At 38.8% G+C, this 16,161-nt stretch overlaps 1 protein-coding gene across 8 annotated transcripts in view; it reads right to left on the bottom strand.

Annotated features, from left to right (window-relative positions):
* The window catches only part of PPFIA2 (PTPRF interacting protein alpha 2), a 288,180-nt gene that overhangs the window by 9,258 nt on the left and 262,761 nt on the right, over window positions 1-16,161 (bottom strand). For 7 of the 8 annotated variants that reach the window (XM_048934182.1, XM_048934181.1, XM_048934186.1 and 4 more), the window contains 6 exons: window positions 10,017-10,098; window positions 6,685-6,885; window positions 4,668-4,730; window positions 3,871-3,900; window positions 2,032-2,207; window positions 1,122-1,219 (listed from right to left, as the gene is read on the bottom strand). In XM_048934182.1, coding sequence (XP_048790139.1) covers window positions 1,122-1,219; window positions 2,032-2,207; window positions 3,871-3,900; window positions 4,668-4,730; window positions 6,685-6,885; window positions 10,017-10,098 — 650 coding nt within the window. The remainder of the gene's footprint in view (window positions 1-1,121; window positions 1,220-2,031; window positions 2,208-3,870; window positions 3,901-4,667; window positions 4,731-6,684; window positions 6,886-10,016; window positions 10,099-16,161) is intronic. The other variant, XM_048934184.1, reaches the window with a different exon arrangement.

The following is a 16,161-nucleotide window of genomic DNA, read 5'->3' on the forward strand; positions in this document are numbered from 1 at the left end:
CCACTGCTCTTTGTACCTGTGAGTGGGAAATACTGTGCTGCACTTTGCGTTGTGGTGAAGGGTTTTCCTGAAGCCACAGAATAGCAGAGCTTTTCCCAGGAGCAGTGTTTTCTATCACATCCCGAACTTCGGTGTCAGGATGGGTCCAACCGCAGCCTGGCATCGCTGAGCCCAACCCCTGCCTGGTTGTGTCAGCAGGGTGCAGTCTGAAGGGTGATGTGTTGGTGGTCACCCTGCTTTCAGGTCTGCTGGAGCAACTCTGAGATCCCAGACCAAAAGCCAAAACCCCATACAAGAGTCCAGCCACAGCCACTCAGGCAGACCTGATGCCTCCAGTTCCAAGTCTTTGGCTTAGTGCATGCCATCACCTGCCCTGTCCAAAGATTTTTACCCTTCTGAATTCCCCCACACACCTTTTTCTTTCAGTTCTTCCAACAAGCACTGCATTTGAAAGGCACAAACTGCTGTCACTCTCAGAGCTGGCAATGCTTGAGGAATCAAAGGATTCACTTTCAGCATGGAGGCAGGGGGGAGAAACAACCCTAATTGCTACCCACAAAAAAGAGAGCTGTGCAGCGAGGCTGCAACTGCTCCAGGGAGCTTTGTGCAGAAAAATACTTCTAAATCAGCTGCTAAATCCCCTAATGAGGTTGGTTCTGTTAGGAACTGCTCCTGTATATATGCATATTTTTCAAACAACTGCCTTGGTGGCCTCCCCCCCAGCCATCTCTTTGCAGTTCGTGCTGTGAACTGGGACATCAAATGCAAAGATTTGTCCAAGTGCTCAGGGTTAGGTGTCCCAGAGCTACCCGACACCTCTCACTGACCTGAGGCTGTTTGGCCTTCTGCTTCTGAGACTTAAAGATGGATAGGATCCGTGCCCAGCATCTCATTTAGCAAAAGGTGGACATCAAACCACTGTTCAGAACTGCAGCCCCCATTTAGCGAAGTATTACTGTGCCTAATTTAGGGAGAGGTTCTGTGTTTTGCCAACAGCTGGATTTGTGCAAGGTTTATTTAAAGCACATGCTTAAATGCTTTGCTAAGTGGCATGACAAGGGGGTTAATAGTGTGAAGCTTCAAAAGAAACATTCCCAGTATTCATTCCCAGGAACTATCACCTTTTATTTCATGCTGACTCATTTCTCTTCGCTTTTCCAGTTCTTTTCTATCATAATTCAATCTCTTTAAACACATGATTCCATATTGCAAGCTTGTTCTGTTATTTAAAGAGAAACATTTACAGAGTTAATAAAGAAAAATGTGAAGATGGGAACATATTTAGGATGTATTTCCTGCATGTCACGTGAGCTGTTTCATGGGGCCCATGTAACAGGTCTTGAGAAAAAAAGGAGAGCAAAATCATTAAAAAAACTCCACAGACTTTAAAAATTGAAATGGACAAACCAAAATGAACATGTTTGAATACATGTAGCATAAGTAACCTGAAACATTAAGAAAAGGCCAGGCCTTGGGAGACCAATTAAGTGTTTTGTCAAATCAGTCCTCAAAAAGAAGTGTCAGATAGCAAATTTAACTAAATCCACTTCTTGCCACATAGACATCATTTCTCCTGAAGTCAAAAGCCTTTATTTCCATATTTCCAATTTAGCTTCCTGACTGTGTCCCTAGATAACCCAAGTAACTGCCAATGTGCTTGCTCTGTGAGCAGATTTTATGTGTTGCACACAATAGCTTTTCATTATTACAAAGACTCAGGACTCCCAATCTTAGTCCAACATCTTCTGATAATTTAAGGCCACTTAATAGATTAACTATTTGTTTTTCTGTTATTAATGGCTTTGTTTATACATTAATGGTTCCCTGCTTATTATGAAATTATCTGTACCAGTATCTCAGTTATGAGACAGCATTGTGATGCAGTTGCTCTTACTGAAGGAGTCAGTCTCTCTGCTCACGTTTTTTGACACTCGGCACAAACTCCTCCATGAGGTTTTCCAGGCCAGAACTACAAATAGCAAGCACTGAGTGCTGCATCTGACACGAGAGGCCTTGCATGTGCAGACATACCGATGGAAGCTGTCCACCATTTTCAAGTGCACACGCAGATCTTTCTTCGTCAGATGATCCAACATCCTCGCATCGACCAGGCACTCCATGAAGTAACTGCGGTACTGAGGTAAGCCCAGGCTGGGCAGCCATTCATTACCTATCCACTCATGGTTCATGTCACCATAGGCCAGGGTCTAAAGAAAAATCAGTAAAAAAGAAAAGGGGGGGGGGGGGGGAGGGCTAGGGTTATTTCCATAAGTTTGTTCTGGGTTGCACCACATAGACTATAGACTATATTGACATACTATGTTTGGTTCTAGCAAGACTTCTTAGCTTAGAAAATCAGTCTAAAGGAAAAACATGCACTGTTTTCATTATTTTGACATTTCATAATTCGGAGTTGTCAGCTACTCTGTTACCAATAGCAATACTTAGCATTTTTAATCTTGTTTGCTATCTGTGCAAAATGTAAACAACTGTTAGAACACAAAGTAATAGTTTCCATTTTGTCTTTTAAATGCATGCCAGTACATCACACAGTCAAAATGCGTTTGCTTCATGGTCTTACAGGCTGTCCATTCAACTTCTGGAATACATATGCCAGGCAGATCCTGCATAATGCTTGGTAACACAAACATGGCTGCAAGGAACCAACTGCAATTGAGTCGCTCTGTGTGTGGGGGGGAGGAGGCTATGATTTCCCCAGTAGGAGCTAATGGCTTTTCTCATTTCTGCAATTCATGATTACTCCTGAGACTAAATGTTAATTTCATTTGTCAGCCATGCTTACATGAGTGGTCTTCAGCAGGTGACAAAATACGATATTTTCAGCTGTCACCATCTTAAACATAAGTGCCTCGTAAACTCAACTTTTAAAATGTGAGCGAGCCAGATTTCTCATAGAGATGAGACATGAAGCTACTACGTTGTGCAGCTAAGATTTCAAGAGGGTGAAGAAAAAGTATCTGAAACAAATACATGCATGTGGTACTATTTTTTATATGGTTTGCATAATTAAGATGCAAAACAGATAAATTTTTCAAACTTTTTATAAGGGCACGGAGCTACAGGACAAGGGGAAATGGCTTTAAACTGGAAGAGAGTAGATTTAGAGTAGATGGCAGGAAGAAATTCTTTACCGTGAGAGTGGTGAGACACTGGAACAGGTTGCCCAGTGAGGCTGTGGATGCTCCTTCCTGGAAGCATTCAAGGCCAGGCTGGATGGGGCTGTGAGCAACCTGGTCCAGAAGGAGGTGTCCCTGCCTACTGTGGAGGGGTGGAACTTGGTGATCTTAAAGATCCCTTCCCACCAAAACCATTCAGTGATTCTATGATTCTATGATTCTATATTCAGAGAACAAAAATCCTCCAAGCTGAATGCAAGGACACAGCCTACTCCATTGAAATGATCGGTAAATGCTTTCTGCTAGCATTTGAGGTATCCCAAATGTCCAAATTCCATAGGATATTTTGGGCTATCAAACTACCAGCATTCATAACTTGCTGCTACTTATTTGAATGCTTTAATTCTTTATCATCCTTGGGATATTAACAAATCATATTAGTAATGGGCACGTAAAATAAAGGACTGTGTTGATGCCCTTTGAATCATTGTTTTGTATACCTCACAGCATTTCCTTTTAAGAAAAATATTTACATACGCATCTGTTTGTGCATTCCCCAGCAAACCTGTCTGAAGAAGAATTTTTTTTTTGTAATGAAGAATTATAGCATGTGCAAATTACAATTCAGTCTTTGAGATACTGTCACAATAGCACTCTCTTTGACTATTGATAATGCGTTAATTACATTACTGTTAACCCTACATTCAAAAAAAATCATGCAAAAAGGTCATACCTGGGCCCAGCTGCCTTCTTCAGACTCTTTCTGTGTTATCAACAGGAAGCAATTAGTAAAGCAGGTAAAAAGACAATAAAAATGAGTTAAAAAGCAGATGTGGCTTTCATGCAAATGGCAATCTTACTATGATTGAAAACATATCTGTAAAATGTACTGTTAAAATTTCTAAACTCAAGTTACTTCCAATGCCTTGGGATGAGCTACCAGAAGGATTACGAAGATTATAGCCATAAAATTTTAGCAGGGCAAATCTACCTGTGTTCAAGATACAAAATCTTTACAGTTTAGTGAAACTCTACAGCATTATCTCAAATACTTTCTATGATTCATGATCAAAATACAGTCATTTCCTCTCCAAAACTGGGTGTTAAAAATGCAATTATTTGTTTCTAGTTAGATCTTGTAATGTTCACAATAAAATCCGTGTTCTTATGAATAGACTGAACAGCGCTTTTCACACAGCAATTTTATGGCAAAAATATATTGTTCTGGTTGACCACTTAAACAGGATGAACTCTTCCTCTGGTCAATTGAGTGTCACTAAGTTTATTTTTACCAACAATATTCAGCTATTTCATTATTTCATTGAGTGAAGTTTCAAGTTGGCAGAGAAAAAAAACAATGTAGAACTTCAACTTTTAGGCTTGCACAATCTTTGTGATTACAACACCGTTTGAAATTTCTTTTGCTGAGAAACAACAGAATTGCTCTTTCTACTGGCATGCTTGGGAAGCAGCCTGCAGAAGCTGCTTTGAGCACTGCGGTAATGCTTACATGCAAAGGGAAGGACTAACCGTTTTAGCTGGAGCAGCAAGATTTTCCATTTCTTCATGGGTCACCCAAACATTGCCTGAGGGCTACGAGCAGGGCCCGCAGGGAGGCAGGAGGGATCCACATTAGGTAAGCAGTGGTAAAGAAGAAAGGCAGCACCACTGTAAGTTAACAGCGTATAGCATCACCATCAGCACAACCATCATCTTGCCTCTACCGAGCGGCAGTTAGAGACAACTTGAGACAATTTGGTTTGTTTCTTTGTTAGAGGAGTCCGAACAGATGTGATGGAATGTTTCAGCTAGCACTGATGGATGAGCACAGCCGCAAAGGAAAGAAGAATTAAAGCTGCATTTCACACGCAAGTAGCAAATACAACCTTTAGGTCATGGATTTATCTGTAGGTAAGTTTCATTTCTCAAAGACTTTCTAGACTAAATATTCTGCACACATCACAAGCTCATATTGTAATCTAAATAATGATTGCTTCCCCCACATTTCCAAAACTAAAATGTCAAGAGAATACGCTTGTAAGACTGCTGTTTTCCTCTTTGACCTGTTTTCATTTAGATTCTTGCAAGGACAATGAGATGATGCAGGAAATGGGTGGGAAGCCTGCTGTGCACACAAGGTGGAATGTACTGTGCTTTTTTGGGGGCTGCAGTAAATTAACTCCTTTCCTGAGGAAGAGGGGAAGCAGAAAGATTTGGGAGTCAGAAATGCACAGTTGAGGGCAGTGCAGCATTTTGCTGCCAGTTACATAAGGAGAAGTCAAGAGCAAATTATTCCCAAGCTACTAGCTTGAATGTGTTGTTTTCTTATTTCCTAAGTGACAATCCTCTTGTGCTTTGAAATCAAAAATATCCAAAATGGATTTTGATAGGAAATGTATTTTTAGTAATTCAACACTGTATTGTGTCTGTAATATATACTCACATTATAATTTGTGACATTACCATGGTTAGGTTTCTGTGGGGAGGAAGTATCAGATGGGGAATTATAATTTTTGAAAGCCTCTTAGCAGTGCGAAGGTGAAAGGCCAACCAATGGGAACATTTGGGTCCTTTTGTCCCATATCTCAACTGCTTACATACCTCAATGGTTCTGGATAAATTGCTAAATCCCTCCAAGGTATCTCAATTCTAATTTCTACCAAAAGATGCTTCATGAATTCCATGAAAATTAGAAATTACAAAAGACAATTATTAACATTATTAATATCATTAGAAGCCCAGGCCGCACTATGTAAGCAGTAGTCTTTGTCTTTCACTTCTATGCCACGTTTCCCATCCAATCAAACCTTACTTTTTAACTTGTTCAGGAGTTTTTTTGTTGTTTCAGTCTCTGTTGCCTTCTTCATAGCCATCACCATCAGCCTTTCAGCATGTAACTCCCCTCTTGTTACCTTCTTTCTTTTTCTTCTCATCCATTTGGCCTGTTTTTCTCCATTTTCCATTTTAAAAAATGTTTTTTATCTACAGCACAAACATTTTTGCTCTCCCCCAATGCCCTTTCAGGCTCTTTTTAATATATTCCCCTCTTTCCTTTCAGACTTATTTTATCTCTACTTCTTTCCTTCCCATGTGTTCCACTTCTGCCTTCTACACCTCTAATCACTGCTTCTCCTAAAAGCATGAGGTACCTTCAAGCAGCCAAATCAGATCGTAAATCATTAGAAAGGGTACAAAAAGGGGAAAGGGAACAAGATTCAGAAGAACTATATTCCTAAACAACCCCTTCTCCCTCCTGCATTACACAACTCCACAAATGATAAAAACGGTAAACAGCAAAAAAAGACAATCTGATTTGGCTGGGATAGTTCACCTGAAGGAACAAGGGGCAAACCTACAAGTAAAATTACAAATAAGGTAAATATATCAGTGATCAATAATCAAGTGAATGATGAACAAATGCTCCTCCATAAGACTGTTCATACTGAGTGGGAATCGTGGGTTACCAGAGTCACTCTGCTACTACCAAAGCCTTTCTGCAATCTCCTGCAGAACGAAGTGGGAAAGAAGTTATCTGAGCAGAACTCACTGTTCTAGATGTTGGAGGTGCCGATGGGCTTGTGAGTGATACCATCTCCTGGATTGCTAATCGGAGTTTTAGGCGATGAAGAGGATTGCTGATTCCAATTTCTCTTTGAATCTCGGTGTCAGATAAAGCAGACATGATGGCTCCACTCTTCACATTGGCACGGCAGGCGGCCACATACCAAGCTGGCATTCCCAGCCAGAGCTGTTGAGACAAAGCACACATTTGTTCCAAGCACCATTTCATTTTTCATATGAAATTAATCACTGAGGCACCTATCAACCTGAAAAAGCTTAGTAATTCACACAAATGAATATAATTATCATAGCCTTTATTAAAATGGAATTGTTTCAAAAGCACTGAAATTGCCATGACTTCACAGGAACTCTTTATTGCTTCTATTGTAGCCAGACATTTAAAGCAAAGGAATCCTCTGGATTATTTTTTAGAGCTGTGTTTCTTCATCATCTGGGCTACTTCTTTCCTGTGCTCTCAAGCAAATTGTGGCACGAGTCAGCATCACTGGTGGTTTTACAGTCTTATCATGCACAGAAAAGAAACAAATAGGAATCATTTAAGTTATTTTTACCATTTTGTCCTAAACTGGTTTTCATTCTCTTTCCATGTTAGTCCCTATGGTATACTTATGAGGCACTTTTATCATTTGCTACTTGTATTTTCTTTATAGAAATAAGCACAGTACAGATAACCAACCTAGTGAGGGCTGTGCTTACTGCAAATCTAGGAACAAGCTGGTGTGGTAGTAACCTGACTGGAAAGACTGGTTAGAAGTTACAGTGAGATGTGAGCACAACTACACCACCATGGATTCAGAAGATAAGTAATTGCCACTTCAGGTTTCTCTACTTAGGAGACTTATTAGCCTAGGTCAGCAGCAGCCCTGTGTTTCAAAGTGGCACAGCATCCTGGTCCTTTCTTCTAAGAGGTGCTTTCCATCTCTAGCACTCTTGGAACGTACTCAGTACAAATTCTGCCATGTCTTCTGAGCTTCCTCACTGATATGACTATCAGTGTCTACACATCTTTGCTCCCAAAAGAGGTAATTCCATAGTAGGGCTACATACACATTGGAAGTTTTTGTCATGGTGTGAAATACATTATACTATAAAGTGTGAGAAGCACATGTAGGCAGCAAATGCCGTAACCACTGAGATTCTGAGGATAGCGCAACAGAAAACAAAGAACGACTTATCTAGGTACTTAACTCTAGGTGACATTTTGGATCTTTTTAGAACATAGTTCTTGCCACTGGCACTGGGAAGCACAAAGTGTAATGTGAGATTTCCGCTGTGCAGCAAAATAGTGAATATTCTAGTCTGAACCTGGAAAATATGATCTAATCTCAGTTTAGTTGCAATGACATAAAAAGCTTCTTGAAAATAAAAAATGAAAACAAGATTTACATAGATTCCTGTGTGACTAGGTCTAGATGTTCCTGCTCCAGCAGGGGGATTGGACTAGATGATCTTTTGAGGTCCCTTTCAACCCTTGACATTCTGTGATTCTGTGATATACAGTTGCACTTAAACAAAGACCCATGTGGAAACTACATATAGACTTAAAATATATTTAATACTTCCATTTAATTTGACTTCCCTTTAATTATTTCTTTTTCATATTTGCGCTTGAAAAGCAGAGATGCATGAACACTGGGAGTTATTCACTCTGCAGAAACAGATTCATGTGTTTGCTGCTCATTAGGTAAACTACTTCTTTAACAAACAGCTGTCCCTATCAGAAAATGAAGGTGGATGAGAACAGTCCCTAAAAATAGGATACATTTACAGTATAGAATTCACACATAGGCACAGTTCAAGACTGATACACTTTTCTTTAGTTAAGAAAAGTCACAGTTCTTAAAATATATCTCAGCTATGTCTGTGCTACCTACAAATGACCAGAATAAATGCTAATGCTGAGAAGTTGAGCCCTGAAAAGTTTGGACACATCACAACTGCAATCACATCCACTACTTCAAATTGGCCCTTTGGCTCCTTTAATATTAATTTCAGTTTGTATTCCCAGGGTCACACATTACATTTTCCCCAGGAGAGTATGGAATGCACACAGTGTCTATCTGATGGCTGAATGCACTGATGCTCACTGAATAAATCCAACACTTCTGCCTCATATATTTTTATCATCAGGACACAGTTTGCACTGGATACTGCAACATAACCTTTTGCATGAGCTTTGCTGTGCTACTCTCATTACGTTTCCCCAGAAATTCAGAGACATCAATTTTTCTTTATAACACCTCTCTGAGGCATTGGGAAGCATATCTTTCACAGCTAAGAATCAAGGCAAAAAATAAAAATTAAAAAAAAAAAAAAAAAATCAGAACTTAAATTGCCAGAAATATCCCCACATTTTACATCACAGTGGAGGACTTTAAGGGACAAACTGTTTACAGTACTTGGAAACGCTTAGACCTTTGCTGTGCACCTTACCAGTAATTGTAGTATTACAGTTGTCACTGTAATAGTGAATATTTCTGACTGATACAAATCTGGCTACACAACTGTCATACTTCCCAGAAAAGTCATTTGCCAGCCAAATTAACAAATGTTCCTTGATAGCAGTTTGTTTTTCTGGAAGAAAGATATCATCCCATTTTCCAAGGTTATGTCTGAATGCTTGAACAGCCTTTCTGCGGTTTTCATTTCATCCTTTTTCATTAGGAACCTTCAAATAAAATGTGAAGTGGAAGTTTTGTAGATGTCAGCTTCTTTCATTCCTCACTCCTTACTTATTCCCTGAACATGCTTCTGTCAAAGCTTTGAAGCGGGGCTATTTTTTCTAGTTGCAGGGAAAAGTTCTGCAGATTATTTCTGATGATCAGACATGAGAATAGTTAGGAATACATGGAGACACTCGGTGCAGACGAAGAACAGATGCTACAGCTTTAGCCAACAAAGAGCTTGTCTCTGCACAGAGCTGGCGCCACGTAGAAGTGATTGTCTATAATGTATGAGAACATCCTGACATTCTGCCTTCATGTTCCCCCAGGGTCTGGGTAGGTGTTTTTCAAGTAGTTCTTTCACCTAAAACTAAAATTGATTTTTGTCAAAATTGGTAGAGACTTCTGCTGAAGAATTTTCTCTGGATGTATTCCAAATTCCATTCATATACACCCTCAAAATAAAGGATAGCCCTCAGCACCTCAACTGATGGTGGAGATGAAGGAAGTGCCTGTCATAAGGATTTCAATCTGCATCTCCCACATTTCAGGTGAAAGTGAAAAATAAACAATTCCTTCTGTTTGGAATGATATCTAGGTAAAGAAGTGGCCCACCAGTGTGAGAAGTGCTTACTTCCAGCCAGGCGACCACCGTAGGCCCATCCCACTGGGCAAAGGGCAAACCCTTTCTCCGAGCTTCTTCCAGAAGTTCATGTCTAAAAATGAATCAAAAGCTGTTAAATATGCAGAGCTGTGCATAAAGACAATACAGATGCAACCGTGCCTCATCATTAAGGGTAACAACAGTGAAGCACAATGACAGGCATAGAAAAAGCACAGAATTCACAATGAACATTATAGCTCCTTCTCTTGCTTGAACATATTCCTTACTCTATTCCTAACTTTTTTTTTCCTTAGTGAATTTTGATGTCCTTTGTGCATTTTGTCACCTAACATACAAAAAGTTTCTATGTGTACTGATCTGAAGCAATAAAGATGTGGGGTATTCTCTATTCTCAGACAATAGAAGACATTGGGAAATGGAAAATTCTGGGATTCCTCCTGAGCCTAGTTTAGCTGTGGTCTGGTCATTACTCGAAATGTCCCCAAATGGCCAGCTTTCAGATCTTAGCTAAGACTGGATGTAATGCAGCAGAATCTGTGGGTTCTTTGTGTTTGAAACACAAAACCTTGTTGGACTGGCCATGTACAATTTTGTGGCCTCTGGAATACAAGAATGGAATGGAATACAATGTTCTGCATCTTAAATAAGCCATCCATGTTTAATAAAGAGTTGGTTAAATATTTTGTAGTTGCACATTATTAGTTTTTGTCTTGTTTACACACAAAGAAAATCCATGTGGTTTACTGAGGTACATGTTTTCATGATTATAGAATTTGCTTTCTCAATTTTATACATACGTATGGATATACTTTTACAGAACTGAACAGATACCAATCCAACTACTGCCTCTGCAGCTTCTTTGGACTGCAATGAATGTGTATAAAAAACTGTGGCAAAAGTACCACTCTCAAAGCTTAAAACGCACTTGTAATACAGTAGTGTTAAATATTTTGTAAAGTATAGTTCTGTCAGCCACACTGTCAGGAAAATGTTCTATATTCAATGTGTTCAACTGCTTGACCAGGCGTCTAACTGAGCACCGTTGTATTAGGTAGCATGAGTAAAAGTCCCTTTGTGGTGGTGGCATAGCAGAAGTGGTCCTTCTGTAAGTAGTTTCTATTTCCTGATTTTTAACAACATATTCTCAGCAGTTTCCTACTGAGCAAAACACAAAAGATTGCTCTCAGCAATAAGGTGTGGTGAAAACAAAATTAGATAGGGACTATGCTAATGGAGTATTAAAATTTGCTTACATTCCCACCCAACAAGGAAATCTTGGAATTATAGCTCCAGCTTTGTCCTCTGTTATTACTACAGCCTTTGTGGTTCAGTTATCCCTCGGCAATTCTTCACTGCCTAAGCAGGCTTTCAAGTATATGTACTGCAAAATCACAGCAGATAAAAGCAATTGAATGATCTTACAAGGAGTGCTGCTTTGGGGATTTTTGCACTGCAAAGGGGCTAGATTGAGACAATTGGGCTTTAGTAAAAACATGGAACTCAAACAGCAATTTTGCAAATGTGTTTAAATCCCTCACTCTGAGCATTAATAGAAAGACAACTGCTTTAGTTTCTATGTTGCTGCTGTGGTAATGTACAATAGTACAGATTCTTGACAGCTTTACTGAAGCTTATTTAGCTTCTCCTCCTACACATCTTTTGCAGCACAGCTCTTTAGCTGATCCGCTGCCACCTGCCTGTCCAAGACACTGAAGAGCTACCCTTGCTTCCTATGATGGCACAGTCCTCTGTAAGATGAGAAAGACTTGCTACTTGGGCACCCAAATGTGATGTTATACCTTCAATAGCTGGAGAGTCCCATACTCCCAGAAAGACCAGCAGTGTGGGCCAATAGAGGCATATACTCGTTGCTTAGTAAAGCAGAGCTGAGGTATGGCGACTATCAGCAAACAACCACATCTCAGATATCCGCAGATGGGGAATTTGTGTTCAGTTTTCCCCAAGAGATATCTCTGCAGGGTGCTTGCGATCTAGCCTGGCCATCCCTCAACACCCCAAGGAGATGGCAGATCTCCTGGGGCCAGCAGGATTGCTAGCTGGCATAGCTGTCCTCAGGGAGAGCCAAGTCTTTGAAGCTACCCCTCCTCATCTGTCTGGGTTCAGTATCCCAGGGCAAAATACAGACCCTACAGATCCCCACAGGGATTTGTCCTTCTCTAAAGCCAGCCCAAGCCCAGGGTGCAGCTCCTTCTCTCTGGCCTAAAGTCTCTTGGAATCACCACCATCAGAAGAACCTGATTCTAGATTTTTCCTTATCTGGGGTATTTCTCGTTACCCATCACATCTGAAAGAACTGAGCTGGCTATCACAATAAATAAATAAGGTGGAAATAATGATTTTGAGGGCCACTGGCCACTTATTTGGGAGAGTCTTCTGCTCAGAGCAGGACAGCAGCAGCATATGGTCTCCAAGGAAATGAGGTTCAGGAAGAACTTGTGGCTTATTCCTTTAATTTGGTGTTAAATCCTTGTGTGGCCTCAGGAACTGAGGTGCTGCAGAAGGTGCCTTGTCTCTTTAAGTTCTCATGTCCATAAAAAAAAGTTACCTTCCTTATATTGGAACCATAATTTAAGTATTTCTAGGGAGCTTCCTGTGACTTTGCAGCATCTGAGTTGGCCTGAGGCTTGTTTTGTATGCCGAACACTACTCAATGCACCTTTCATGAGTGGGAGAGCACTTCTACTTCAGAGGCAGTCTGGCTCACTCAGCCAAAGGAAAATATAGCTGCAGTTATTGATTCTGCCTGAAGAAAATGGGAACAGAAATAAGACACTATGCTATAGCTAAAGACTACAGTATGATAAACACATAATTCAAAGGGTCTTGGCTTGTAGGAAAAAAGAGCTTTGGTTTGAAAATACATCTAGTGTAAAGCTGAAATTCTCTTCTCAGCCATGCACAGGGAATACAGTCACCATTAGGCCTGAGCCTCACTTATTTATGTGGAATACTGAAAGGATTTTTTGTAATATTTCTTTCCCTTGAAAATAATTTCATGCTTCAAACTTGCATTTCCTTCCCTAGGATGTTTCATTTAAATGCCTCTCCAATATTAAAGATCATTTAAATTATATTTTACTCTTTTAAAAACAGTGTGCTTTGACTATTTGTTCATATAAATCATGAGTTCTGCATCACCTGAACCTACAATTTCTAAATCAGAACTAGGAGTTTCCATCTCCTGACTAAGAGAGATACTCTTTAGTTGTCAGTCATAGCAAATTGTCTTTGGATACGAAGTAATATAGGAAGTTCTTGGAATTCAGTTCTACCAAAATAAATTGCAAATTACATGTCGGAAAAAACATGTATTGCTTTGACCAATAGTACAAATCCTAAGAAAAATGAATCGGGTAATCTGCTTATTTTAGAACAGAATCTGAGTATTTTAGAACAGACAGAATGAAATGAAGTGCTTTCAGGTTAGTCAGTGGCTTCCTGAGCCAAAAAAAGAGAAGGTATCCAGATACGACTGTGGCAACTGTAGTGCTATTCTCCTTACAAAACCAGACAACTGATCACAGGAGGAGGAGAAATAAACTACATAAGCTTGTCACTCCCCCTTCCTTTCACTACAAATACAAAGATTAGAGACAGTGAATAGCATGGTACAGTTTCTCTAATGTTGAAAATGCTTTGCAGGGGAATGTAGGGATATTCTCCTAAGGCTGACAATAAAGTACTACATCTTACAGTGTGTCCACTTTGTACTGGTAAGGAGGTAAGGAATTAAAATGTAATTATTTCCATACACATTTAGTTTTTTGGCACCATATGAAAACAAGTTGATAAGGGAGAATTGACATTAATTAAGCATTACTAGAAATGGTATTATTTGGCAGATAAGGCTTTAAACCACTCACTTCTACTGGAATGAATTCCAAATTAATGCCATATTTTTCAATATAACATTATTATTGTTCAAGAATAAAATCCTTTTCCACTGTGGAATTAACAGCAATATGCTACTTAAAAAAATGCATTGTTACCCCAAGTCATGTTTTGCAAAGTAAGGAAATTACATGAACATTGACTACGTAGCATTTTCCCAAAATTTGAGAGATGTTTATATTCATCTGTTTTTTGAGTGCCTCAGAATGTGGTCTGTTCTCTCTCTTTCTCTCGCTTTTTATTTTACAAGCCAGAAAAGAAAAATGCCACACTGTGTTGCAGAGTTATGTGGCAGACAAGTGGACTTGCTTTCCCAGCACTGATTTAATTCTCTCCAGAATTACTTCTTAATACTTTTATGTTGACCCATTTTCTTTAGCATCACTCTTATGCGCACCAGGAACAACTACATACCACATAATGTAGCGCATAACTGTTTTATGTCATGAGGACTATGAATGCTGCAACATCCCTCTGGACATGAAGGGTACACAGATGCAGAGAAGGGAAAAATTATAAGACCAGAATTATGTTATTCTTGACATTTTCTATTTCTCATATATTCTTCCATTACACAGGGGTAATTTTAGTTCCGTATCAGAAGCCCTTACCAACTCATCACATAAAACTCAAGGAACCTTATTAAAAATAAGACTGTTCTTCAAATAGAATTTGTGTGGGAAGTTAAGAAAATCTTGATTTAAAGCATGTCATTCAATGACATTCAATTTTCTTCATGAAGATGGAGCTTCTCACCATGAGGCAAAACAAGAAATAACAGCCTAAAATTTTGGACATGTATAATCCAAACACTCCATATATTACAGAAACTGGACCCTAATGCTGTCATGAAGAAACTTGAATATAAAAAGTATTTCAACACAGATCTTCTTATTTTTGCAAGTAATAGCACTTACTGTGAAAGTTCTAGTAGGTTCACAAGAAGAGTCTTCAGGAATGTTATATTATGCATATTATAATAACTCAGTTAAAATGTAAGCATAAATGTGAGATAAACTGAAAACAAGGCACAGTGAAATCAAGACCAAATAACAATAGTAAAATAGAAGCAGAATTTATCTAGAAATTTTGGCCAGTGGGTGATTTGGATCCCATAAAATGAACTTATAAAATGCCTTCTCAAAAAGACAAGTGGAAGAGTTTGCCTTGCAGACTCTCTTATTATTGTTATTATTGCTACCATCAGTGTTATTATCATCAGAAATACTGAAATATTTAGTTTACAACCAAATACTAAACAACTGTTTTCTAGAAGATAAATGCACACAAGATATACTGTTTGCCTGAGTAATTCTATAATTTCAAGGTAAGATTAAACACATCTGTCTCTCATTTGTACAGCATTGCCAAAGCTAATCTACTCGCATTCAAGAACACCAAAATTTAGGACAGAAGATTTCTAAAGAATTGAAATGAAGATTTAAGTTTTATCTTTTGTACTGCCTTTTCCTAAATATTTGTAAGAGACCAGAATCATGAGGGTAGTGTCATCAGATGACAAAATAAGATGGTTGAGATTAGCTGCACTTATGTAAATTAATAATTGCACTTATATAAATTAATAATTGCATTAAATGTCTAAGGCAAATAAGTTTTTTATCTGCATTTTTCCTGCAGGGCTATAAATATTTTTAAACAATGAAGTAGGGGAAAAAAAAATAAAAGACTCAGACATGATATTGCTGTATAATACCGATTTAATTTAATCTGAAAGGATGCATCTGACTTCTAAAGACTACAGTAGTTAAACACCGAGTAAAATTTGGATGCAACTTTGGCTATCAGGGAACCTGACTTTTAAATCATTTGAACTCGTTTCTCATTCTTCCTCCTTTTTGATATTGCACATAATAGGAGGGCAAAATGATGGGCAAAATTCAATTTCCATCTTTACAAAAGTTTTTGTAAAGTAAACTTTTAAGAAGTTTTCAGCAAAGAATGACTGAGAGATGAAAACAGGCCTGAATCAAGAAGCAACTAACAAATAGAAGGTTTTAAATTTATAAAATGAAGAAATTCAATTTTAAGTTTAGCGCAATACAATACAGATTAGGAAAGTAGATTTAACTCTTATTGTTCCATGCATGTGTACATAATAAGTCTTTGCAAGCTAAGGGGGGACATTCTTTAACTGAAGGCATACATTAAGCTAAGGGATACGTATCTAGGAATGCTTAATTTATGCCCTGAAAATTAGACCTACAGAGAGTGACTATGAAAA

The sequence above is a fragment of the Lagopus muta genome, chromosome 1 (genome assembly GCF_023343835.1).
Source record: "Lagopus muta isolate bLagMut1 chromosome 1, bLagMut1 primary, whole genome shotgun sequence".
Taxonomy (NCBI): Eukaryota; Metazoa; Chordata; class Aves; order Galliformes; family Phasianidae; genus Lagopus; species Lagopus muta.